At 30.1% G+C, this 27722-nt stretch overlaps 1 protein-coding gene across 2 annotated transcripts; it reads left to right on the plus strand.

Annotated features, from left to right (window-relative positions):
- Positions 1-235: 235 nt before the first annotated feature.
- On the plus strand, positions 236-26299 carry LOC142333820 (uncharacterized). 2 transcript variants are annotated; one of them, XM_075381362.1, is made up of 5 exons: positions 236-478; positions 4207-4357; positions 8255-8356; positions 11564-12884; positions 25813-26299. In XM_075381362.1, the coding sequence occupies exons 2-5, from the start codon at positions 4319-4321 to the stop codon at positions 25818-25820; spliced, it is 1470 nt and encodes a 489-aa protein (XP_075237477.1). In that variant the 5' UTR covers positions 236-478; positions 4207-4318; the 3' UTR covers positions 25821-26299. The 2 variants fall into 2 exon arrangements, with proteins under 2 accessions (XP_075237477.1, XP_075237476.1); XM_075381361.1 differs by lacking the exon at positions 25813-26299 and adding an exon at positions 17574-21844.
- The last annotated feature ends 1423 nt before the right edge of the window (positions 26300-27722 follow it).

The raw sequence follows: 27722 nt of genomic DNA on the forward strand, positions 1-27722 counted from the left end.
GAACATTTCTCTGATTAGCAAAACCGGTTTATACCGTAATTTTGTATGTTGATTACGGAGCCTTTTAGGTCATTTTTTTTTAAATGCAGTTCGGTACTAGAATAAATTCGATATAAATTGTATCGATCATAGGCATAACAATCGAATGGTTCGAATATTTTTTCCTCTTCATTCATATCGAAAAAACTGAATAGATACTTGCAATTTGCGAGGTATCAATTATTATTGTTATTAGCTAATTGACGTCTACTGCACTGTATTGCTGTTAAGTGTGTAGAGTAATAAAATAACTGTGTACCGTTATTATCGCTAGGTGTTTGTGTATTTATGAGAGATTATTGGTTATGTTTTATTTTTAACTTGAATTATAATATATCGGTCAAATTATTATTAGTTTTTTTCATGAACTGGTTTTAAAGATTCCATTTTAAGATGAACTTGTTCTCTGGGATGTCAGTTAATTTGACGTAGATTTTGGGTAAATAATAAAATTTTTCATAACCTTTGCTAATTCATGTACTTTAAATTAAATGTACTTTAAATTTTTGTTTACATTTTACGATCTTTGATTGCAATAAGCTTTCGAGTTAGTCATTTCAAGTAAAATTGTTTTAGTTATGTCGTTTTAGTGTAAAGAATATCACAAGTGGTAACAATAAGCCGAGTAAAAATAATATATTTATGTGAATCCATGTAATGTATTCATAAAAATATGTAAAATTAAGTATTTAGAAGTATTTTTCTATATAATTAGTTTATGACAATTGACCACCTAACTGGATGTTTACAATTTTTATTTGCACAGTCAATCAAGATTTACAAATTAGTTTTATGTTATTAGCAGTATTTAGTGAATGTCATGATGGTTACAGTTCAAATCTACATTGCTGTACATTTTTTCCTTATGAGGTTTTTTAATACTCTACATATTTAAAATTTTTTTATACAATATGATAAAGTGAAATATTTATCAAATAGTACTGCAGCTTTTTAAGCACAGCATTAAAGTATTGTAGAATTACGTTATTCATTAAAAATGCATTACGTACTGCAGACTCAAAATTAACGCAGAAACTAATGTTTTTTATTTAGTAAAACCAATATATACTGTATTGACTGATTTTGATTTTTTATTTAGTTAAATTGATGGTTAATAATTTTAACTTCATTACTTTAGGTTATCTTATTTGTAAAATTATACATATTCATTGTATAGAACAATTTAAAAGTGATATATTAATAAAATTAATTTATTAAAAATAATAAATCAAATTTGTGTTGCACACTAATAATTAACATTTCTAAAAAAAATTTCATTAGATATATAACGAATTATAAATTAAATAATTAATATAAAGGATATAAGATATATTCTGGATTCTCAGTTTTTTATTTTATATTTTTTATTAATGACCTATCGCAAAATATTAAGCCATTTCATTGTAATTCTTTTTATAGATGATACAACTGTATCTATCTGAAGGTAATTATTTAAAAGAAATTTTAAATTATACAATAGGAAAAAAATTATAGATTTTTACATCAAAAAATAATTCATTTATGATTTGTAACCATGCAACTTTAAATATGGAATAAACCACTGCATTGGAGATTCTCACATGGACATATCCACACTGATCGTGTGGATAGAATTCCTACTAATGATAACATTTTGGTGCCCATAAAGGTAAATTTCTGGATTTTTATATAAGTTGAAAAGTTCTCATGGGATGATAAAATTGATTTTGTTGTAACAGAATCAGTAGATTTACAACAAATTGATTGATCCTGTAATTATTGATCTGATTAATGATATTAATATCGGATAACATTCCTAGTAATACGTAATAGAAATACTACGTTTATAAATTTAATCCATGCAATTCATTATCCATTAAAATTTGTGAAAATAAAATATTTAGAAGTGTTTTTCTGTATACGTTGATGACAATTTGAGTTTGATTTTGTTCAACAAAATCAAACTGTAAAAGAATCAACATACTGTTTTGTTCTAAAGAACCTTAATATAGCACTAGTTTTATTTTCTTCATTATTAGTTACTGTGTGTGTGTGTGTGGGCGCACGCATTTGATTCAAAACTAAACGATGATTTTCTTTCTGATATTTAAGTTTTGTGTTTTTTTTCCAATTTTGGCAATCTAATTGGACCCTGTACTGACTTTCAGTCAGTACAATTTTCTCCAGTATTTCTTTCATTGTTTTAAAGTGGTTTTCTCCTCATTCTTATTTCCAGTTGGCTCCTTTTTTTAGGAGGTGGTTTTTTCTGGAATCCCTATCATGTTTTTGATCATTTTTTGTGATTTCCATATCATCTGTGGTTATTTGTATTTCTTTTAAATATTTATAGGCTAAATCATTTTAGTGTAATTTTTTATTTGTGAAACAGCACCTTTATATTAAAGCTACTGTAAAATTGGAGTCTTTTACTTTAATTGTACTAGAGAATTTTTCAGTTTTAATTTTTCATCTGGTTTTATATTCCTTCTTTAGTTTTTCTTTCATACTTTTCTGCTTTTTCTATTATCTCTTTATTATGTAGAAATAAATTTTCAGAAGTGTATAAACCTTCTGGTTCTAACACAGTATTGTAGTGACTTATTAATTTTACTTTTCTGGATTTGTTGTTTATTAAATTTTATAAAATGTTTAAAACATTTTATAAAATTTTTGTTTTAAAATGTTTAAAACATTTTATAAAATTTTTGTTTTAAAATGTTTAAAACATTTTATAAAATTTTTGTTTTAAAATGTTTTAGTTAATGCACAGGCTTTTTGTTCGGATTTATTTTCTAATTCTAGTAAGTTTTTTGTTATTTTACCAAAATTTTTCTGTTTTTGTTTTTAAAAGTTTTGCTTCAGTTTTAAAGGTAGTAGTAAAAGTAACTTTTACTCCTGTTGTGATATTGATTTTATTTATGATATCTATTTGTTTTTGTATTGTTTCTAGATCTTTTGGTAGGAAGGCTAAGAGATTTTATTTTTTTGTATCCTAATTGGATTTTATTAATTTTGAGGTTTTTTTTCTGTTTATAATGTTTTTATTTGCTTATTTGTAGTGTGCCCTGTAACTATATACATATGTGTGATTACGGTTACTATGTTCTATGTTTTTATATGTTCATTAAAAAATTTTATTAAATGTTTCACATTAAAAAAAATATACCAACACCGACTAAGATTCAAACTTTGATATTTAAATTTGAAAGATTAAGATACTATTGCTTTACTGTGGAAATAAGTCAGCAACATGTACATGTATATTTTCCACTAATAATATGTGTATTCATAATGAAAATTTAAAATTTCATTATAGTAGATGTTCTCGTATGATGATAATAATAATGAGTTGTGTCCGCGTAAAATGGTATGTTTCTGAAGAGGATGCAACTTTTTATGAATGGAAAGTAATAATTGAAGAATGCTGGCGAAGCATTCAACGAGAATGGTGTCTCGTTAATGTATTGTAAGAATAACAGTTTTTGTTACGGCATGAAATTGATAGATGTACAGCATCTTTGACAAAAATTTGCGGATTCTTTAAGTTTTTTCTAATATTAAACTGATCCATGTCATTCAAAGAGAGTTTCTACTCTTAATTTCATTCAAAAGATCCTTAAAATTCTCTTACATAGCCTTAGTTTCAGAGGCGATTCTAAAACCATATTCTATCCTTATTGTTTAATAATGATTTCATAGAATTTGGTATAACATAAGTTTTTTACATGTGTTTAATAATGGTGTCTGTCGACAGTTTTTTTATTTGTTTTCCTTTTTTTTAATTTCCATATAATACTTAAGTAATCTTTTTGCTAGTTGCTTCTGCTTTATATGATATTTCTTTTTGGCCTCTTGTAAGAGTTTTTCCAGTGTTGGTCATCTGATTCAATCTTTTTACAGTTTTTATATTCATTTTTCTTGTTTCTGGTATCTTATTGCAATCTATTAGTTTTCCTTCAATAAAAATAATGTTTCAGTTTGGTCACCTTATAGTATGCATACAAAAATTTATATCAATCCCTCGATGCAGAATAGAAGATTACTCCAAAATGATTCCAATTACATGTTTATCCATTTTTCCTAAGTCCCTGGACATAAGTTACGGACAATTTTCTATAATTTGGTAAAATATCTTCATTTTTCAAATAAAATATGTGTTTTAATATTTTGTTTTATTCGTTGTTTTAGAAGCAGAAAAATGATTATCATTACGTATTATTTTACTGCATGATTTTTCGTATCGTTTGAAAATTTCAAACTTTTATCCAACATTTGTACCTTTTAAGAATATCTAAAAAAAATGAACATTAAGCAGGAACCTGAATCAGAAGTTAAAGAGGTTTGTATTGATATCAAACTTTTTGTTTTTTAATTTATTTTTTATAATTTTTTTTTTTCTTCAGTCATTTGACTGGTTTGATGCAGCTCTCCAAGATTCCCTATCTAGTGCTAGTCGTTTCATTTCAGTATACCCTCTACATCCTACATCCCTAACAATTTGTTTTACATATTCCAAACTTAGCCTGCCTACACAATTTTTTTCTTCTACTTGTCCTTCCAATAGGATGATTTAAACAAACTAGGCATTTTGTAACTAAAGACTAATTAAAAGAAATAAAGTTGTAAATACATAATACGCAATAATTCAGACGCACAAAGCACTCACAACAATGTGTTTACTGGTTCACTACTGTCTCACAACTGGCATCACTCTAATTAGTGTTACTCTAGTTCACGTTTGTACATGTCTATACATATCTGAACCTGTGCAACAGTAGCAACGCTACCCTTTGAGTTAGCTCATTTGGTTCTATCATATTTACGATGATCTAGGAGCTTTTACTTGACGATGTACAGATGAACGAAAAAACATTAAAAAAAAATTAAAATAAAAACCATGGGTGATGGAGGAATTATGAATATTTATTTGAAAACTGAATAAAAAACTGTATAAGTATACCTTTTTGTACTCGTGAAACAAAAATCATGTTGACCAGTGTAATAGTTTTTATTTTTGGGACACGGCTTAGTATTATTATTATTACCATCAGTAAAATGAAGGAAACGCGACAGAAGTTTGACTCTTTTATGGTATAAAATTTTTCAAATCCAATCCTGTTCCTCATGATGCATGATTATGAGATGACTATTATTATTAGAAAATGAGATCACTATCTGAATTTTTTTTCTTCTGTCATTTGATGGTTTGATGCAGCCCTCCAAGATTCCCTATTTAGTACCAGTCGTTTCATTTTGTTATATCCCCTACATTCTACATCCCTAACAATTATTTTTACATATTCCAAATTTTGCCTGCCTGCACAATTTTTCCCATCTACATGTCTCTCAGATATCAAAGCGATTATTTCAGGATGGCTTAATATGTGGCCTATAATCTCTCTCTTCTTTTAACTATATTTTTCCAAATGCTTCTTTTTTCATCAATTTGCTCCAACACCTCTTCATTTGTCACTTTATCCACCCATCTGATTTTTAACGTTCTCCTATTGCACCAAATTTCAGATGCTTCTCATCTTTTCTTCTCAGTACTCCAATCGTCCAAGTTTCACTTCCATATAAAGCTAAGCTCCAAACATATACTTCCTGACGTTTAAATTAATTTTTGATGTAAACAAATTACATTTCTGACTGAAAGCTCGTTTCGCCTTTGATATTTTTTTTATCGCCTTTGGCATTTTATATCGCTCCTGCTTCATTCATTATTAATAATTCTACTTTCCAAATAACAGAATTCTTCTACTTCCTTAATCTTTTCCTTTTATATTTAGAGTTCCACCTACATTATTTCTATTACATTTCATTACTTTCAATTTGTTCTTTTTTATTTTCTTGCAGTATTTCTTGTGTAGGACTTTCATCCATGCCGTTCAATGTTTCTTCTAAATCTGTATTACTCTCAGTTAGAATTACAATGTCATCAGCAAATCATAGCATCTTTATTTTTTCACCTTGCACTGTTACTCAGGATCTAAATTGTTCTTTAACATCATTAACTGCTAGTTCTATTTAAAAATTAAAAAGCAACGGGGATAGAGAACATCAATCTTTATATCTACAGTACCAACAGGTCTGCTTACAGTTACTAAAGGATGGTAATAATTTTGTAGCATGTGGACTAAATAAATATAAAATAAATGAATATATTAATAATTAATTTAATCTACCTTACTTGTTGATATGTACTCTAGATCTTTCAGCCTACCTGGAAGTCATCATCAGGAGTTAAAATTAATATATTTAAAATCAAAAGTTTAAAAAATCACGGTTAAAAATTAAAAAAGTCATGACTGTCCCACAGTCTTACACTTACACTCTACAGGTCCAACAGGTATACTAGTAGGACTGGGACAGTCATGACTGTTTTTAAATTATTAACTATGGTTTTTTAAACTTTTCGCTTTAAAAATATTAATTTTAACTCTTGATGATGGCTTCCAGGTAGGTTGAAAGAACTAGAGCACATATCAATGTGCCGGTAAGGTGGATTACATTAATCGTTAACTTATTCATTTAACATATCAGCAGTATCATGTTTGAGAAATTAATTAAAATAAATATAATTAAGTTGGCGTGTAGCCAAAGTTGGACTTTCAGATCATTATCTTGTGCTTTTAGATACAAATCATGGAGACCTGTATTTGGAAAATTTAATATATTATTTTATGAATGTGCAATTATAGCTAAAAAAATTGTCACTTGTTCTTAAAAAATAATAATATCCATCTAACCCAAACCAGACGACATTACCTGTTTTTTTTATAACTCAACACCATACTTCATGTTGTTAGAAACGGCTTCTGAACTGCTGACCCGTTTAAAAAAATTTCCCGCGAATTTATTTAAAATACAAATAAAAAATTTCTTTTGCAGAAACAACATTTTTATGTGATAATTTGTTTTTATATTAATAATTTATTTTATGATGATGTGATTTATGTAATGGTATTATTAAGTTCCAGTCTTTATTATTCTTTCTTTATATTTATTTAAAAAAATCTGAGATCTCATTGAATGCTGAGTTTCATCACAGGTTAATTTCAGTATGAAAACCAATGAACTTCAAATAAATGATTTATACATGGTGAAGACTGAAGTGATGGGATTTTATCCGGGTCAAATAAGTATTAGTAATTATGATATAGTAATTCTAGCTATATTAGATATTATTTTGATGCAGTAATTCTAGCTATAGTTAGGAAAACGTTTTCCTAAAACGTGCAATAAGGATTTAGAAGAAACAATGAACGGCATGGATGAAGTCCTACGCAAGAACTATCATATGAAAATAAACAAGAACAAAACAAAGGTAATGAAATGTAGTAGAAATAATGAAGATGGACTGAATGTGAAAATAGGAAGAGAAAAGATTATGGAGATAGAAGAATTTTGTTATTTGGGAAACAGAATTACTAAAGATGTACAAAGAAGGAGCGATATAAAATGCCGAATAGCACAAATTATATTTCTTACTGAAGGCTCGTTTAGCTTGTGCTATTCGGCATTTTATATCGCTCCTGCTTCGTCCATCTTTAGTAATTCTACTTCCCAAATAACAAAATTCTTCTACCTCCATAATCTTTTCTCCTCCTATTTTCACATTAACTGGTCCATCTTTGTTATTTCTACTACATTTCATTACTTTTGTTTTGTTCTTGTTTATTTTCATGCGATAGTTCGATAGTCCTACGCAAGGCGTAGGACTTCATCTATGCCGTTCATTGTTTCTTCTAAATCCTTTTTACTCTCGACTTAAGAATTAAGTGACTGACTCACACTGGACGGCGCAAGACTTTGGGAGAGCAAGCTCACAGCAGCCCACCCTCAGCCTGGCTCCACAACCGAGAAGAGGGATAAGTGCTCCCTGTTCGCACAACCACAACCAGCTGGACTGCTCAGGATCACCAATCCTGTTTCTACGGGGAGCTTCTAAGCAAGACCATTTCCTTGTTGACCAACGTGAAAGTACTATACTAGAGTACATTGTTGTTGCCTGCCCCGGCTGTGTGCATAGATGTTATTGCACGGATGTGGGGTTGGATTTGTTCAGGGCAATCACCATATTGTTCTCATTGATATCAGATATAGTTTAAGTTTTTAATCTTGAAAATTATATTTAAAAAATGGCTCTGTGATAAGGTGAGTAAGTCATTAACCTTCCTATGAATATATAATGATAAATATGATTTTTATAAATAATTAGTTTATCTGTTTCTAGGAGATAAATTATTACACTGAGATGGCAAATAAGGAAAATTTATTACAAATTAATCGGCCTAAAATCGAGATGGATATGGTGCCTACAACTAAACATGAAGAGGTAAAATTATTTAGTGTCAAATTAATTAAAATTTTTATATATAGTAATGTATTATTTTTTATATTAATTATTTAGTCTTTTTCAAATAAGAATTAGCCCTTTTGAAATGAATCATATCTGCTTGATTTTATTTTAACATAATATGTTGTAAAATCTAAAATGCATCAGCCTGAAAAAGTGATTATAAAAATTTTTTGGGACTATGAAAGACCAATTTATTGCAATTGTTTGCATGAACAACATAACACCAAGTATGATATGACATATTACAAAATAAAGTTAAATCTACAATAAATAGGAATCCTCCCAGTTCTCTCAAAAGGTATAATATTATAAACGTATGGGGCTTGATAACAACCTCTCCATATCATTCAAAAGACATGGGAAGCCATTAAGAAGTCAAGTAGGAAGGCGTTGTCATATCCACCTTACAGTTTCAATATTGTACCAGCAGATTTTTTTCTTTAGTCTTCCCAAAGAATTTTTACATGATACAGAGTTCTGCAGTGATGAGTAGGTAAAGAATATGATACAAGAATGACTCAGGCACAGAGGTAAACAGTTCTTTACTAGGAATATGAAAGCTCACAGCAAGATGGGATAAGTGCCTAAATTAACCAGAACACTATGTTGAAAAGTAGCTTTAGTTTTCATTTTCATTGAATAGATTATGATTTTCTTACCTGTATCATGATAGATTATCTCTAAGCGAAAAAGTACCAATATATTTATAGATCAGTAAAAAAAATTCTTTTTTATTAAATGTTTTGCTATGTACGCAGTTCAGCCACTAAAAAGTGTCTACAAAGTGTTATGAAACTGCGCATAAAACTTAACTATTAAGATTAAGATTACTTAAAGCAGTGTTTCTCAAGCTGGGAGTCACAAAATTCACCCACAACTTTATAGGTGAAACTTTATAGGTAAACAATAGTGAAATCAATTTATGGGGAAAATAAATCATTTATTACAAACATTTTATTTACATTTATAAGTACGTATGTAAAGAAAATAAATTAATGAGACGTTACATTTGTTTTTCATTTAAAAGTTATTTAATAATAATCCACATATGGAGAATTCATGTGGGTTAGAAATGCACAAAAGCAGATCATTTTCAAATGATAAAAGATGATTTCTGTATTTAGTTTTTAGTGCAACCATAGATGAAAAACCCTTATCACAGAGGTAAGACATGATGAAAGCATTATTTTCAATGCTTCTATGACTGAATTTCCATATTCACTCCGATGAGCAAGCCAAAACGTATCTAAATCTTCAGATGTGAATTGTAGTTATAATATTTTATTGGCAGACATTTCGATGAGTTGGTCATGATTCTTAACTAACTGGTAATATAGCAGCCGCAACAATGTTTCCACTAAATGGATTCAGTATCCATCGTTTCAAGAAATCATTTTTATCTTCCAGGAAACACTCTGCCAACTGAATTTTTAGCTCATGCAAATGCAACATATCAGAATTATTGCTTTGAAGGTGAATAATCCAGAATCAAGCTTTTAATGAAAATATGAACCTTGTCTGTCATTAATAAAATGTTTTTATCACATCTTTGTAAATTCACATTCAAGTCATTTTAAATGCAAAATACATCATTTAAGTAAGATAACAGCAACACTCAGTACTCAATACTCAGTATTCTGTGAAAACATTGAGAATGGCATTTGTTTGTCTAGTAAAAATGTTATTAATTCATCTTGCAATTCCAATGACCAGGTTAACACTTTCTCCCACAATAACCATCTGACATCTGTATGGAAAAGAAGAAATTTTTTTTTCATCGATTTCATTGTGCGGTTTAGCAATAGCCTATTCTGAGATGGTCAGTTTTTAATAAAATTAACCATTTTTACAGCTTTATAAAGAATTTATTTAAGATTTTCCAGCATATTTTTGCGACAAGAGTATATCTATGAAGGAAGCATTATATACACAATACATTTTGTGTCCGGTCTATGTTATAGTTTTTAGTAGCGTCGTAAAAAACATTGTCCTGTTGCACGACCAGATATTGATTTGCAAAACAACTTATTTTCTTTAATTGATCTGCCCCTATCACATTCATATCTCACAAAACATGAGAACTAAGAAATGTTGGCCATGTCTGTTAATTCATCAAATTGGATACTGACAAATTCACTTGTTTACTTGCTGAATTATTTGATCTGATACTCTGTTTGAAAGCAGAATTATTTTGATTCTTCCACGCCTCTTAAAACGCTGATTATATCAATTGCAGCAGGCAATATGAGGTTTTCTGCGATTGTGTGGGGTTTGGACACCTTAGCTACTCTTAATGCTAAGAGATAAGATGCTTCATGTGTACTTTTATCAGTATGGTTTTCTTTATCGATAGAAGCTTGTTGATTTCTCAAAATATGCAATTTTCTTTCAAAAGATTCTAGGGTTTGCTTTTATGACCCAGATGTTTAGTTTCCAAGTGTCAAATTAATTTTGATGAGTTCATGTTTTCATCAGAGGACTTGACAGCAAAGAACGCATTGTGGTTTTCCATCCAATGACTTAAAACCGTAATTAAGCAGTTACACTGTTTGATTGTACAGTAAAAAACTGAAACCTCAATTACTATTATTATTTTTAATGAAACTGCACTTTTAAAAACTTAAATAAAGGCACCAGATGCACATTTCGTATTCAACATTAAACTGAGATTCTGCAATCCCTTACATCTCTTTTATACTGCTGAGAGCACATGTTCAAACATGACATTCTCACAGAGAATATTATGCAAGCAGACCAGATTACAAGGAGTATATACACATTAAGTTGGAACCTGGTAAATTGCTCATCTTTGTACACTTTATACCTATCACTATCATTGTAGTTTTCATTGGGTTGTGAATAATCCCCCAATTCCACAGTCAGGGGACATTATATATCTTTTTTACTTTTTAGGGGTGAGGGGTCATGGAGCTAAAAAGAGAAAATCACTGCTGTAAAGATTTAGCACTCTTAACGTTTGTGTTTTATGGGGACTGGTTCATTGAATGTGGATTTGGTTGTTGGTATTTTACCTTATTTTACATTTTCAATTTCCTGAGTTGTTCCAGATTAGATTGTGAAGGATGTAATTTGACTTCAACTTATCCTAACATTTATTTAAAAATTGTGGTTTTCATTTTAGCAATTGTTTAGTAATTTATTTAAATTATATTTATTTTACAGAATCCATCAGAAGAAGATGTTACAGAAAAGATAGATAACAATGAAATGATGTCATCACCTATGAATATTATTACAGATATCGACAGTAATGACAGCCAAAATGAACAGTATAGTAATACAACAGCAGTTGTAAATAATAATGATATCAATAATCATAATATAATAAGCGATACAACATTGGAAGATGTGTTAATATGTAAAATATGTAATAAAAAATTTGATATAAAAGTAGAATATGATAAACATATAGAAATAAAACCAGAAAATATATGTAAAGTATGTGGAAAAGGCTTTTGTGATTTCTTTTTATTAAAAATACATTTTAAAATACATATTTATGAAAATAAATTATTACGTAATAATAATTCAGTTAGCGATATTACATCATCGACAAAAGTTAACTGTACGGTTTGTAATAAAGAATTTAACGATATTTATGGTTTAAATAAACATATGAAAATACATGTCGGTGATAAACCATTTGTTTGCGGTGTATGCGGTAAATGTTTTACACAGTCGAGTCAGTTAAAGCCACATATGAGAACTCATACGAAGGAAAAACCATACAAATGTACTGTTTGTAATAAACATTTTACATTTTCAAGTTATCTAACGACACATATGCGTTATCATTTAAATGAAAAATTATTTAAATGTAACGATTGTACAAAAGATTTTAATACGTTAGCAGATTTAAAAAAACATGTAAAATTAATACATGAATCGCCAAAAATATATAAATGTCGTCAGTGTTCAGAACAATTTGAAGAAATAACTGTATATAAAACACACGTAGCGATGCATAAATTATGTAAAAAATCGACGTATAAATGTAATGAATGCGATAAAATTTTTAAAACATCTTCTTCTTTAAATCGTCATATCGGTATGCATCAAGGTAAAAAAATACAATGTAAAGAATGTAATAAAGAGTTTAGTTTTTCATCCGTGTTAAGTCGACATATGTTAATACATTCCGGTGTAAAACCGTACAAATGTTCAGTATGTAACAAAGGTTTTATACAATCGCACGCGTTAAAAACTCATATGTTAATTCATACAGGCGATAAACCGCATAAATGTGATGAGTGCAGTAAGCAGTTTAACACTTCATCATCATTACAACAACATATAAGATTACATAGAGGCGTTAAACCTTTTAAATGTAATGAATGTCAAAAATTATTTAATACTTCATCGCATTTGAAAATCCATCAATATACTCATACAAATCAAAAACCGTATCAGTGTTCTATTTGTAATAAACAATTTTGTGATTCAAGTTCATTAAAACGTCATATTTTACGATTTCATCCAAAAGGTAATGATGAGGAACAGTTATAAATTCTTATGTTTGATTTTTCTTGTAACAGTAAGGTCTTGTCTGATGTAGTTTCATTATTGTATTATATGTAAATTGAATTACTGTAAAACCTCAATAACTGGAGAGAAATTAGATTTGAATTTAGTTCTTCCTTCGTTTATGTGAATTAAATTCATTCATCTATTCAAGAACATCTATTTAAGAAAGCTCTCTTTACATTGGAATTTGGATCAACTATCCAAATCTATTTCTTCTCAAACTAAACTATCACAATCTCTTAATAAAATTATTTACCATTTACTATGAGTAAAAGGATCTGATATTTATTAAGACCTAATTCCATAAACAGATTTAATACCAAAACAGTAAATAAAAACTTTATATTTCTTTTGTGTTTGTTGGACCTGTGAGGTCCATTGATTTCTGTTCTTTTTTTTGTTAATGTGATTGAAGATTTGTTTTGTCAACCAGTTATCATTCATTCTCATAAGATGGGTGAAGAATTTGGCTCCTCTTTTTGTGATGGAACCTGTCTTTTACTAAATTTAATTGAATTTGTATCATTTTTACTAACTTCTGATTTTGTATTTATTTTCACATATTTTATTGATCCTAGGATTTTTCTTAAGATTTCCTCATTTTTTCTGAAGCATTTCACTTATTTGAAATTGAAGATACATTCTGATGCATAAAGGCCTTCTGGTTTTATTACCATACTGTATTGCCTGATGTTGGCTTTTGTTGATAGGTTTGTTTTGTTATAAATATCTTAGGCCAATTCAATTATTCTCCTTTTAGTTTAATCGGCTTCCTTTATCTAAACCATTAATTTGGAATATTTCTAACAGTTATTTAAATGTATTAACTTTGTTGATTTTTCCACATTTTGTATTTAGGGACTTGAGGGAATCTTTGATGTCTTTCATGAATTCAGTCTTTTTGAAGGAAACTTTTTGTCTTACTTTCCTTCGATTTCTTTTAGGTGGTTTACTTGTTCTGTTACTGTTTTGAGATTCTCTGAGAAATTTCAATATTGTCAGCAAAGGCTAGGCATTTAATTACAACTATTCCTTTCAGTTTCTGACTCGATTTTATTTGTTGGTGTGTTCTAATTTTTTTCTCTTTTGCATTCTCTCATTAATTTCTGTAGGACACTGTTAAAAAGAGTAGGTGATAAACCATATCTTTATTCTCATTTTAATTTCTAATTCTTCTGACAGTTCTCCCGTGAATTTTACTTTGATTTGGGTTTATAAGAGTCTGTTTAGTAATGTTAATTATTTCTGGTGATCAGCACCAAATTCTTCTAGGATGCTAAATAAAAGGGAGTTTTATCGACTGAATTGTATGCCTTTTTGAAGATAATTTTTTTTTTCTTTTAGCTTGATATCACCACAAGCTTGAAGCTTGTGCATGGGATGTGGAAATGGAATTTTGTAGCGTATGAAAAATGCCATGCCTGACTGGGATTCAAACTCAGGAGTTCTGAATGAAACGCCAAGATGCAACTACTCCCCCACAGAGATCAGCTAATTATATAGTTTTTATGTCTTATCATTCTATCCCTTATTGTTTTACGGTTCAAGATATGTTCTCCACATGCCTTCCCTCTTCTTAATCCCCTCAGTATTTTTTCAAGTTGTTTGTTACAATCAGTTCGATTCTATTGCCAAAGGATTTTGTGTCACAGGAATAAGGAAATCCTTCTATAGTTATTTACATTTGTTTCTTTCCTTTTTTGTTTAATGCCAAACTTGTCAAATAAGAAGTTTATTATAGAATGAATAAAATTCACAACATACAGCAAACCAATAAAATACGGCCGATGGACTGTGTAATCTACAGGTACATAAATTAAATTAAATTGTAGCGAGTGTATCAAACAGACTGGAAACCATCAGATTTCATTCCCTTCTTTTTTTTTTATAATTTAAATATATTGATTCATTAATAATTATTAATTATTGATTGTAAAAAGATTTTTATAATATATAATTCAATAATAATAATAATAAGAAAAAAATACAAAAAAAATCATGGATTATTAGTGAAATAAAATTATACGTACTTTTAAAAATGTGTATTTTTAATTTAATAGGTGTACAAGGAAGTCATGTGGTGTCCACAACAGATTTTTTTCTTATAGTCTGTTATTTTTTTTTAATTTCTGGTAGATTTCTTTATTCTACCTTAAAATTTATTGATTATTTTTACATTTAGGAACTAAAATCTTTCTTAAAATTGTTTTATATTTTTTTAAATTATTTATTTTGGTCTCTTTTCTTTAACTGTAATCTTGCTCTTCGCAGCATAAAAGTTTTCTGGTTCACCGGTTATATTACGACATCTAAATTTTGCGTTAAAAGAAAGGGTTCTGCTGTTACTTCATAGGCTTTTTGATCTTTCCTGAATGTTATACTGTATTATTTCTCAGGTATTTTAATTTTATTAAAATATCTTTTGTTCTTAGGTTATTTTAGTTTTTTTAATAAGTTCTGGGTGGTCTAACATGGTTGATAGGAAGAAAATAATGTTTTTAAAGGGAACAGACAAAGATTTTGTATTCACATGGAAGGTGATCAGCTGCTGTTTAGACTATCCTTGTTTAAAGAGTAACATTATTTTAAGAAAATAATTATCATTTTCATACTCAATTTTCTTAATTTTTGTTGTTTAAAAAAAATATATCAATTGCAACATTAAGCAAGACCTTACTGTATTATAACGCAATTGTATAATTTTTATTCCAGGAGAAAACTTAATTGTTGTATTATAATTAGTTTTAGGTATATATAAAATGACTAGGAAACGTACTACTCTGAAATTTATCTAGACCAGTTATTAGATGTATTGTAGTTAGGTATTTGTAACTTTTTATTTATAACTCAGGAATTGTAACTAATTAAATTGAAAAAGGATTTTTTTTAAAATTAATAAATCTTATAAGCCAATTTATTTTTTTATGTTTTGCTGTAGCACTTTAATTAAGTAGTGTACTACTTCGCAAAAAAGAGCATATTTATTGGCCTTTCTGTACTGAACTCTGTTTAAAAATTGATTACTAATTTTCAGATTTATTTATCACTAGAACATTCATTTGTCTTTTATCTATGCAGTCTGAAAAGCGATTGAAACTTCATTTCATCAATTTTAGCCATTGCGGTGATTTATGAATGTGCTGGTGCATTGTCATGGTGAAACAAGATTTTTTTTCTCTAGATGCAATAGTTTTCTTTTACTTTGTTGCTCAAACGTTGCAATAAGTTTATGTAATATTCACTGTTGATTATTCTATCCTCTGATCGGGGTCATGAGTATCCTGTATTAGGGCATCTGCGAGGCAATTATGCTGTATGCAACACCTGTTTGGGTGGATAGACTAAAGCGTAAAAGCCGTCGGGACATATTGTTGAGGGCTCAGCACCTTATACTCTTAATGGTAGCAGGTAGCTCCATATGATTTCACAGGAGGCGATCTTGGTGGTTACGGGCGTGAAACCGATAGAATTGATTGTGTCAGAGCGGCAACAGCATTATGTCACCAAGAGGTTAGGCGAGTTAACTTCTGACACAATTCAGGAAATTGAAAAGCATCTTAATATGCTTTGTGGCAGGCCAGATGGGACGAGGCAGAGGGCGGACATTATATACATGTTCTGTTTACTGATGTTTTTAGTTTACAGGGTGCCTCTTGGCTATAGCCGAATAAGTACATGCTGCAATATCTTTCTGGGCATGGCACTTTCCAGAACAGGCTGCAGAGGTTCGGCCTGATGGACTCAGGAATGTGTCCACAATGCAGACAATTGGATGATTTGCATCACGTTTATTCGAAGTATGAGTTGATACACATGGAGACTATCTGCCGGCTCGATATTATCAGGTCAGCACTGATTCTCCATGTCAATTGGTGAAACCAGGCTGAATAGATAGTAGTTAGGGGGTTTGATACACTGTTTGGCAAAAGTATAGGTTGCTGAGGGCATTTAGGATGCTACTGGGCTTTCCCACGTTCTTCTTTTGCTTTATTGTAATTCAATGTTGAACTCACTTCTTTTACCATAGAGTAGGTAGTGGATTTCAGTTCCTTTTCTTATTTTGTTTACTCATTCTTGTTTGTGACTAATGTAAGATGTTTTGTTTTTAATTTTGTTACACCGATGGGAATTTCACATGTGGAATTCGCATCGGTGGCATCTTGACTGAGGCAAGAACATGGCTGAGAGGTGCCTTTTGTTGAGATATTGAAGATGACCTCCGGTAAAGTTCATAAGGGTTAGGTACAGAGAGGTTTCAGTGGCAACTGCAACTGTCGCATGGTAGGTGTCTTCCCTTATGGGGTCAGGATGTTGATTGTTTTATCATTTTCAAGGTAACCGATAAAGATAATTCCTTTTGCATCCCATAAAACAGTCGCTGTAACCTTATTGTTTGACAAGAGTTGTTTTTGCCTTCTTTGGGGTCTGTTCTCCTGGTCTTGTCCATTGTTTTGACTGTTGTGTATCGGTTTTGGGTTATCACCTGTTCTTGACCGTTGTTTTGACTGTTTCAATACTTTATTTTACTAGTTTTGTAGTTTTTCAAATAAAACAGATTTTAATTATATTTTACAAGTCTTTATTATAATTATATTTTTGAACTATTATTAATCTATCTTTTTTTATTCGTGTCTACTTCTGTTGTTAGGTGTCGAGGAGTATCGTTTAGAAATGAGAAATTCAGATGCACAGTGAAGAAATGGCCTGAGGCACCCCATCATGATGGTGGGAGTTTCATCTTATGGCTCTTGTGCTTGCCTACTCCCATATCCTTCCTCTGGTACACCTGATGTACTACCTAAGTGTAAGAGTCAACCCAGAACCATCAGGTATTCAGGAGAATAAGCCGCAGACAAAGTGTACAGCCCCCAACAGCGTCTTTTCACTGACCTGGTTTGCTGCTGGGTAGATTACTTAATCTTCCACCAGATTTTTATTTTTCTGAATCCTTATAATACTGATGTTAGATATTTACATCGATGCATACACCCCCAAATGGTCAGAGCCATAGCTCTCTCTTTCTAGGTCGATTACCGTGGCCCATCATTATTAATACCGTTATTATTTTTAAACAATATTTAACTTTTATAAATTATCCCTTTCCAGTGCAATAAGATTATATAACTTTTTATACGTGCTTTTTTTAATTGCAAGTTAAAATATTAAGTAGTTTGTGAAATGCTAACCGATGCACAATGATACTGCCATTCTTTTCTTATAATTTGTTAATATTTATAGCTCAGTTTGAGATATTTTAAACGTATTTATTTATAGCTTTAATTAAGTTTGCCCTGTTAGAAAAAAAATTCGCTTAAGAATGGGATGGTATTAATAAAAAAGAAAGAAAGATTTTGTTGTGGATTCAGAATATTTCGTGCTCCAAAAAAGTGGTTCTTTTTGTTTTGTGTTGACCCATCTTTTCAGAGATACCTCCTCTCCTTTGAATCGTATTTCTTCCTTATTAAAAATTTGTTAAGAAGGCTGAACAGATGACAACCCAATGAGAGTATTTCTGGACATATAGAAGGTAGGATATAGCCTATCTCATTTGAATCCAAACAGCAGTTTTGTGGTTAAAGTGGTAGTACGATGGCAAGATTGTTCTGAAGGAAATAGACAACCTGCTTTTAGAACGAATTGATTGCTCAATGACAGTAAAACTAACACTACTTTTCAACATAACCTCCGACTATATTTAGGCATTTATACCATTTTTCTGGGAGCTTTCTTATTCTAATAATTAAGGATTGTTCACGTCAGTGCCCTAGCCATCCTTACACCACATCTTTATGTTGCCATTGTTGCTGAATTTGATGCCCTGTTTTTTTTTTTTGTCTTCAGTCATTTGACTGGCTTGATGCAGCTCTTCAAGATTTCCTATCTAGTGCTAGTCATTTCATTTCAGTATACCCTCTACATCCTACATCCCTAACAATTTGTTTTACATATTCCAAACTTAGCCTGCCTACACAATGTTTTCCTTCTACCTGTCCTTCCATTATTAAAGCGACTATTCCAGGATGCCTTAGTATGTGGCCTATAAGTCTGTCTCTTCTTTTAACTATATTTTTCCAAACGCTTCTTTCTTCATCTATTTGCCGCAATACCTCTTCATTTGTCACTTTATCCACCCATCTGATTTTTAACATTCTCCTATAGCACCGCATTTCAAAAGCTTCTAATCTTTTCTTCTCAGATACTCTGTTTGTCCAAGTTTCACTTCCATATAAAGCAACACTCCAAACATACACTTTCAAAAATCTTTTCCTGACATTAAATTAATTTTTGATGTAAACAATTTATATTTCTTACTGAAGGCTCGTTTATCTTGTGCTATTCGGCATTTTATATCGCTCCTGCTTTGTCCATCTTTAGTAATTCTACTTCCCAAATTACAAAATTCTTCTACCTCCATAATCTTTTCTCCTCCTATTTTCATATTCAGTGGTCCATCTTTGTTATTTCTACTACAATTCATTACTTTTGTTTTGTTCTTGTTTATTTTAATGCAATAGTTCTTGCGTAGGACTTCATCTATGCCGTTCATTGTTTCTTCTAAATCCTTTTTACTCTCGGCTGGAATTACTATATCATCAACAAATCGTAGCATCTTTATCTTTTCACCTTGTACTGTTACTCCGAATCTAAATTGTTCTTTAACATCATTAACTGCTAGTTCCATGTAAAGATTAAAAAGTAACGGAGATAGGGAACATCCTTGTCAGACTCCCTTTCTTATTACGGCTTCTTTCTTATGTTCTTAAATTGTTACAGTTGCTGTTTGGTACATATTAGCAATTGTTCTTCTATCTCTGTATTTGAACCCTAATTTTTTTAAATGCTGAACATTTTATTCCAGTCTACGTTATCTAGGTTTACGTTTTTTGCTTTTCTAGGTCTATAAACGCCAATTATGTTGGTTTGTTTTTCTTTAATCTTCCTTCTACTATTAATCTGAGGCCTAAAATTGCTTCCCTTGTCCCTATATTTTTCCTGAAACCAAATTGGTCTTCTCCTAACACTTCTTCCACTTTCCTCTCAATTCTTCTATATAGAATTCTAGTTAAGATTTTTGATGCATGACTAGTTAAACTAATTGTTCTGTATTCTTCACATTTATCAGCCCCTGCTTTCTTTGGTATCATGACTATAACACTTTTTTTGAAGTCTGACGGAAATTCCCCTTTTTCATAAATATTACACACCAATTTGTATAATCTATCAATACATTCTCCCATTCTTCTTCTACATTTTCTACCTTATCTTTTTTACTCAGACCTCTTGCGATGTCCTCCTCAAAAATCTTCTTTACCTCCTCTTCCTCAAGCTTCTCTAAATTCCACCGATTCATCTGACACCTTTTCTTCAGGTTTTTAAACCCCAATCTACATTTCATTATCACCAAATTATGGTCGCTATCAATGTCTGCTCCCGGGTAAGTTTTGCAGTCAACGAGTTGATTTCTAAATCTTAACCATGATATAATCTATCTGATACCTTGCAGTATCGCCTGGCTTTTTCCAAGTGTATATTCTACTATTATGATTTTTAAATTGGGTGTTGGCAATTACTAAATTATACTTCGTGCAAAACTCTCTAAGTCGGTCCCCTCTTTCATTCCTTTTGCCCAACCCGTATTCACCCACTTTATTTCCTTCCTTGCCTTTTCCAATGCTTGCATTCCAATCTCCAACTATTATTAAATTTTCATCTCCTTTTACGTGTTTAATTGCTTCATCAATCTCTTCGTATACACATTCACCTCATCATCATCATGGGCGCTTGTAGGCATATAGACGTTAACAATCGTCGGTTTAGGTTTTGATTTTATCCTTATTACAATGATTCTATCGCTATGCGTCTTGAAATACTCCACTCTCCTCCCTATCTTCTTGTTCATCGCGAAAACTACTCCTGCCTGCCCATTATTTGACGCTGAATTAATTACTATAAAATCACCTGACCAAAAGTCGCCTTCCTCTTCCCACCGAACCTCACTAATTCCTACTAATGCCACATTCATCCCATCCATTTCCCTTTTTAAATTTTCTAGCCTACCAACCTTTTTTAAGCTTCTAACATTCCACACTCCGACTCGCAGAATGTTATTTTTCAATCTTCTGGTATCCCCTTCCTTAGTAGTCCCCACCCGGAGATCCGAACGGGAGACTATTTTACCTCCGGAAAATTTTACCAAGGAAGGCGCCTCCATTATTACTATGTAGAAATGCAGAGAGCCACATTTTCTTGGAAAAAAAAACAGCTGTAGTTTTCCATTGCTTTCAGCTGCGCAGTACTCAGAGGACTGAGCGATGTTGATATGGTCGTTTAAGTCATTGTGACTCACGCCCCTAACAACTACTGAAAGAACTGCTGCCCTCTTTCAGGAATCATTCCTTAGTCTGGCTCTCAACAGATACCTCTCCGATATGGGTGCACCTTCGGTCCAGCTACTCTGTATCCCTGAGCACTCAAGCCCCCTCACCAACGGCAAGGTCTCATGATTCATAGAGGAGGATGCCCTGTAAAAAACCCTTTATGAGGATCAAAAAAAAAAATTTCACGGTATGAAATTGGAGCTGTAAGATGACTGTGGCTACACCTCCTGGCTCGACTTTTAAATAGCATCCCATGTCTTTGAACAGTATGGGGAGGGTGTTATATAGAAATATTACGCCATTTAATACAGAAACAAGGATGTTTCCTCCTTATTGCAGGTTTCACTTTATTTTCTAGCATCCTTCAATAGTACTCGCTGTTGATTTTGCATTGATAATTGTTTATTTCTTCCTCTAAATGTAATAAAAATTATTAATAATAGTAAATTAATAAAAACTATTACCTTGCATTATGGTGCGCAAGCATACTGCCAGGTTACTTGTCTGCAATAATTCAATTGTTTCTCAACGGATTTTTACAAATGAGGTGTAATTTTGTCCAAAATAAAATGCTTAATACATTTTGTAATATGTAAAAATTGAATCTAATAAATAATTACAGATATTGAAGATTAAAAAATTAAGATTGTCATCATTTTGAAATTTCTGAAGGTGACATTTTCAAAATTTTTTATTTGTAGAATAAGACGCTAGTCTTAGATCTACCAAATTTAATTATAATAGGTTTACCCATTCCTGAGAAATAATCTTTTTGTTGAAAATCACAAAATGGTGTCTAGAAGGAAAACAAAGCAAAATAGGAGTTAATGTTATGAACATTTTTGCTTATTTTGGTATCCTGAATCAGTACCTGAAGTTCGAGGAATACATCCCAGAATAATCTGTATGAAATCAGTTTCATTGTCTGGTTTAATAAAATTGAATATTATTATTTTTTAAGAATAAATACTTTTCTTTTTGGCAAAGCTTGCTCATTTATAAATATAAACATAAGGCTAAGTTAACATACTTAATTTTCTTAATATTAATTTTTTTCTTTCTACGGTGTTACACTGTATTATTTCTTTGAGCTATTTAAATTTTTGTTTTACTGTAGTGAGTTTTTAGAGATTTTGGTTTATTTTTTCTAATCATCATACATTTTGTTATTCGTGCAAATTATAACCTCATTTTTTCCTGCAATTTAAAATCTCTATTTGAATTTTTCTACTTCATAACTGTTTGCCACTATTCCCAGGTCGGTCACAAAGGCAAAAAAGTATATAAGATTAATTTTTTTTATTTATTTTATTAACTCATTCTGTATTTCTAAGATGCAAAATAACATTTTTTACTGAATTAAAATTTTTAATGAATTTAAAAAAAAATATATTTATATTTAAAAAAAAATCATAACTATATAATGAATGTCAATTAACTGGATTGACTTTGCAAGGCCGAATCCGGGTAATTGGAAAATTAAAAATAGTTGATCATATGTATTGGTCATATTGTAATTTTCAGTGCCAAACTTAATAAAAACATACTTAATAAAAAAATTAAGTATAAAAAAATAAATTTATTTCAGTAAAGTTTTTGTATCCTAGTCTTGTTACTTCCATCTCATTTATTTACACTTTTTTAATCCATTCTTTTATGAGTATCTAGAACATGAAAGACAATCATCTCTTTGCCGTATACATGTTTTATTACATAATTAATGGAGTAATCCTAATACTAATTATAATATTACTTAACTTATTTTAACATTGTGTTATAATACAATTTAATATTTATTCCTTAACTTAACGTAATTATACTTAATATATTATTTGTAAAAGATGAAAGATTAGGTGTCCACAAGGGTCTTGCCCGTTTTGTGGCACCATCCCTTTTCTATTAATCTTTTTAGTTAGAGTAAGGGGAAAAAGTAAACAGTTTTATCTTATATAGGAGGATTAGTTTTGGTTCAATTCATGGTTCATGAATGTATGTAATTACATGGAACATACTTTCAGCATCATCGATATTAATTAGCCATCGTCTTAGTAGCTTTAAGAAAGTGTTTAGGTTCCTACTGGTCTTTATATGATTAGGAAGTATGTTATACAATCTAGGAGCAGTACTTGAAACTCGTTTTATTTGCTCTGGGGACATATGCATTCCTTTTACTTGTAAGTTCGTACTCGGTTATCATATTATCTCTATGACCGCTTCTGATAAAGAAAATTTTCATTACTTTATAAACATATAAATAACGTAGCGGTAATATAGACAATTCCCTAAATATTGGCAAAGAATGATCAGTAGTTCTTTTTTTACTTATTCTAACGAATCTTTTTTGGATTCTGATTATGGAATCTAAATTTGTAACATAAGTTCCTCCCCGACAGCTGATGCCGTAGTCTAGTCGACTATGCGCAATAGCAAAATAAAGTTTTCTCGTGGTTATTTGTGGGGATAGTTTGTTTAAAAAATAAAATATCCTAAGATAGCTTAAAAGTTTTTGCTTTAATAGCGATATGATTCTTCCACGTTAGACCGCTATCTAACACAATGCCCAAGTATTTACAAATATCTTGTTGTTCGATCTCACTATATTCTAAACAGTCGGATTTATTTATCACGCATTTTTTTACAATTATATTTTATTGTAAGTGGCAATTTTATTTTCCCCTTTAAGCAGAAGTCGATATGCAAAGTTTTTTCAACACTCAAGATCATATAATGTTTTGATCTTAAATGATTCTGACAACCCCCGTAAATTTATCTTTAGAAATATGTTTTACTGTGAATGTTATATAGTTAATTTTTTTTATCAATAATTCTAATTATTTAGTATGTTATTTTACGTTCAGATTATACTTTAACGTTACAGTTATTACTTATTTTATAAGCATTATTTATATTACTGTATGCCTTATGTAACAAGTTATTCTATTAATTTATTGTTATCATTTATATTGTTTAAAATTTTATTGGTCGGTGGTTGTAGAATAATATTTTGCTTTTTCTACTACGTTTTAAATGTATAATACTTCATTTTAAAAAAATATTTGGTTCTTTTTCGGAATCCGATAGCCACTTTTTTCAGTTTTTTCTTACAAATCGGTGTATAGTTGGAGGTATTTACAGAGAAACTCTAAATATAATCTAACCCAAGTTTAACCTACACTTGCTAACCTATATTTTTTTATTTCTACTTGTCGATTTTATTCAAACACGGGATTTTATTCAATCCACATTACCCAAGATCGGTTTGGACCGATATTGGGTAATGCTTATATTGGTATAAGCATTATGCTAATCATTATAAATATAATCTAACCAAACTTAACCTATGCTTGCTAACCTTGACTAACAAGCGAAGCAAGTGTAGGTTAAGTTTGCTTAGATTTTATATTTGTAATTTCTCTGCAAATACCTACTGATTTGGAAGAAAAGATTGAAAAAAGTGGCTGTCAGATTCCAATAAAGTACAAAAAATTCTTGCTGATGAACACTATATACTATCTTAAGTGTTTCAAATAAACATGTAAAAAAAAGCATATAAGATGATACATATTATTATGAATTTTATTAACCTGTTCTGCATTTTTAGGATTCAAAATAAAATATATAAAAAAAAAATTCTGTTTAATAAATATATTAAAAAATTCTGTATAATTGATATATTAAAAAAAAAACTGTATACAGTAGAATGCCAGTTATTTGGGTAGATCTTGAAAGGGCGAATGTGGATAATTTGAAGATTAAAAAAGTTTATCATATGTACTGGACATATTCTAGTGTTTAATGGGTATTAAACTTAATAAAAAAATGAAAATATAAAAAAAAGTAATGAAATTCAGTAAAATTAAAAAGATACTCGAAACATCTATACAACGTAATAAAAAACATACTTAGTAGCAAGTTACAAAAAATCCAACGAATAGAAATTTGCTAATTAAAGAATCGGGATTTACAAAAATTATTTGAAAAAATAAAAATTAAAACCTTACTGTTTTGTGAAAAATGTCATCTCTTAGAAATTACAAAAAAATTGAAAAAATTACACAGTACATTTAATAGAATAAAACATAAAAAACTGTAATCTGTACTCGCTAATGCAAGTTATAGATTAAGTTGATATTACATTACAAATTTTGATATTCATTCGTCATAATCGTTTTAAACAAAGAATCTGTGCAAAATCAGATTCTTTTCTTCCAAAGCAGTAGAAAATATTCAAGCATTTTTTTTTAGAATAGCCCAGGATGCAAGTGCCCATTATATCGTAGTTCATGAGCAACTAAATGTGTTTCCATCAATTTTTTCAAAAATTAATTTTTTAATTATTTTAATTTACCTTTGTTTTATGCTACATGAATTGCATTAAAAAAAAAAAAAAAAAAAAAAACAATTAAAAATGCAGTAAAAACAAAATTTGATAAAATATGTATCTCCAAGCAAAGCTTTATAATGAATTGTATTTACGATTTTTTAAATAGTGTATTCATTCTTTTTCAGTTGCCTAGTTCAGATGCAAGTGATTCGGATAGTTGGATTGCTAGAGAATCAGTGTTCACATAATTGGCATCCTACTATATGTTAAATTTTATTTTATTTTTTTGTGAGAGAAAAAAATATTCGTACATTGATACATCGTAATTGTTTGAAAATGAAATAAAGTTAGATTTTCTATTAAGAATCATTTACAAATTAAATTTATGCACTAAATTTTATAAATTTATACCTTACTATATTATATTATGTATTAACTTAGAATTTAAGTGTACATTATACTTTTTCTGTCAAATTTCACTACATTAATGATACATCCAGGGATAGCTTTCATAGTCAGCCAAGCAAAATATGGTCTAATATGTATTTTCAAGAGTACAATTTTTTTTTTAATCAAAGTAAATATATTTTTTCCATATTTGTATTCATTCAATTTATTAGATATTATATTAAACTTAGAAAAAAGAATTTATAAACTTTAAGAAATAAATAATTTCTCTTAATATTTTTTTCTTTATTTTATTTTTTTAAGAAAAACAACACATTTTATTTAATTTTTATAACCTTTGCATGATTTTTAGCCAAATGCATTTGAAATACAGAGCCTGTGTACAAATGTTTCTCATTACTTATATTATGCGCAGTTGTTAAGTGTTGGTTTAGATGACTTATATTTATTTTAAACAGCAAAAAAATTTGTGTATTGTCACTCACAAAATTGTGTATATTTTTGCCAAATTTGTTCTTTGGTAAAAGTAAGAATTTAAGTTAATCATCAAATCTTTATATATAAAAGACCAGTTTACCGTGACTTGAACTGAAAATCAAACTCTACAAGAACAGGTTTTTTTAAGTACTTTTATTTTTAATAATTATAATTTAAACTTTTAAAATATATTAAATTGATTCTACATAAAATTTGTTTTAAAAATCTTTTCACAAGAATGTCTGAAATGTATGGGCGAAGAGTTTGTTACTAGGCGATCAGTTGCTGGTGACTGAGTTGAAAGGACACCAAAAGTGAAAGACCGGATTGGGAGACCAAATTGGCAGCTCAGAATTTCTTAGTATTTTATAAACCAGTTAGCACAATGGATGTCAAGGAAACAGTAGTAGTTTGAGACTTGGCTGATAAATTTTGCACACATGCGTAGCATTAGAATGAAATAAAAAATGAATAAAAGTACAATACCTTAGCTACAAAGTGCAGTATTTATTTTTCAATATAATCCTTGTTTACACTGAAACAATTTTTCCAAAGTGTGACAGGTTTTTGTAATGATTACCTTTGAAATACCTCTTGATATGAGGGAAGAAGTGGAAGTCGCACAAAGCCAAATCCGGCAAGTATGGCAGATGCAGAATAGGCTCAAACTTAAGCTTGCGGAGAGCTTCTGTAATGGCGTGCGATGTGTGAGGCCATGTTGCAAGATTATGGGCACGGTGATCTTTCAAACACAACATACTTGTTGTCTGAGGTGTCTTAATGTCTCAATGTACCGTTCGAAGTTCACAGTCATCCTATGTTCCAGATACTCAGTCACATAGATGTGTTTGGCATCCCAAACACTGTCAAAACAAGTTTCTTTGCAGAGGCTTGAATTTTGAATTTTTTTGGTTTTGGCGATTCGTAATGTCTGTATTCCACGCTTTCTGTTTTTTTTCTGGGTCATAATGATGTACCCGACTCTCATTCCCGGTCACAATATTGAAAAGGAAGTCGTTTGCTTCGGCATGATAGCATTGTAAAAGTTCTTTGCAACATTCGATCCGACACTGCCTGTGTTCGTCCAAGAGTTTGCATGTTACCCATCACGCACAGATTTTACGGTAACCCAGTTGCTCGATAATATGGCCTACTTATTCTTTAGGTATGCCTTACTGAAAAACAATGTGTTGCTGGGTGATTCACCGGT

The sequence above is a fragment of the Lycorma delicatula genome, chromosome 13 (assembly GCF_047948215.1).
Source record: "Lycorma delicatula isolate Av1 chromosome 13, ASM4794821v1, whole genome shotgun sequence".
NCBI lineage: Eukaryota > Metazoa > Arthropoda > Insecta > Hemiptera > Fulgoridae > Lycorma > Lycorma delicatula.